Raw genomic sequence first — 937 nt, 5'->3', positions numbered from 1 at the left:
GATCCCTATCCTGGTAGATCTGCTCCACCGTCAGAGTCCCTGTAATCAACGGCAAATGAGATTGTGAGGATGTGAAAGTCATGATGTTTGATTGGAAATCGATTGGAGTTTGCCATTACAAAGGATATATACATTTTCTAAATGCAGTGTGAAAGTAGAGGAAGCTTTTAACCACATAATGTCCCAAACTTTGAGATATCTGTTGAAAGAGTGGTTGCTGGTCATGTTGCTCATCTGGCAAGAACTTTGACTGTGCACACTGTCTGAACTCTTCACAGTGAAGGTAAGAGAGTGGCATTTGAGATGGACACAGGTGTCAGGCGTCACTCACCCAGAATAGAGCGCAGGTGACCTTCCAGCGTCTGCAGAATGACACTTTTAATCTCTGCCACAGTCTTGCCCAGGAACTGTTCACAGGCATAACCTAGAAGCTCATTGTCAGTCATGACCTTCACCTGGTAGCAGAACACATATAGTCATGGTCCAATACTGACATGCACTGGATTACAGCATGCCATTGACACCTAGAGCGCTATACCATGCACTCAGACAGTAGAACAGACGGCTGTTGTGTTACTGTACACATTTATGGTTATGAATTGTTATATAATACAGCAAAAATGTTTCAGAGACACTCAATCTTCTAGCATCTTACATATAATATTAGATCAACACTTGCAGTTTGACACATCTAAAAGCATATTTTGCAGGTGTGATGGAAAGACATTAAGCACAATCAAATCTGATGGATGTTGTGTATAACTGAGGTTGTGGTTGAATGAGGGACATGCTTCAGTCAGTATTTATGCCATGTTGAATTTACATGCAAAAGCTTGCAAATCAGTATGTAAAAGAATATGAAATAAAATGTTTAAAGGGACCAAATGTCTCATTACATTCAGGCAGAGTGAAGGGCTGAGCGATATATATATATATA

General features: G+C 40.3%; 1 protein-coding gene across 2 annotated transcripts in view; it reads right to left on the bottom strand.

Annotated features, from left to right (window-relative positions):
- The window catches only part of flot2a (flotillin 2a), a 28,243-nt gene that overhangs the window by 4,688 nt on the left and 22,618 nt on the right, over positions 1-937 (bottom strand). For both annotated transcript variants that reach the window (XM_016234484.1, XM_016234483.1), the window contains exons 4-5: positions 332-455; positions 1-39 (exon numbers count right to left, since the gene is read on the bottom strand). The exon at positions 1-39 is cut by the window's left edge and continues 101 nt beyond it. In XM_016234484.1, coding sequence (XP_016089970.1) covers positions 1-39; positions 332-455 — 163 coding nt within the window. The remainder of the gene's footprint in view (positions 40-331; positions 456-937) is intronic.

The sequence above is a fragment of the Sinocyclocheilus grahami genome, unplaced genomic scaffold (assembly GCF_001515645.1).
Source record: "Sinocyclocheilus grahami isolate Dianchi unplaced genomic scaffold, SAMN03320097.WGS_v1.1 scaffold453.1, whole genome shotgun sequence".
In the NCBI taxonomy this organism is placed as follows: domain Eukaryota; kingdom Metazoa; phylum Chordata; class Actinopteri; order Cypriniformes; family Cyprinidae; genus Sinocyclocheilus; species Sinocyclocheilus grahami.
The sequence above is the reverse complement of the archived record's forward strand: the minus strand, read 5'-3'. Positions and strand labels throughout refer to the sequence as shown.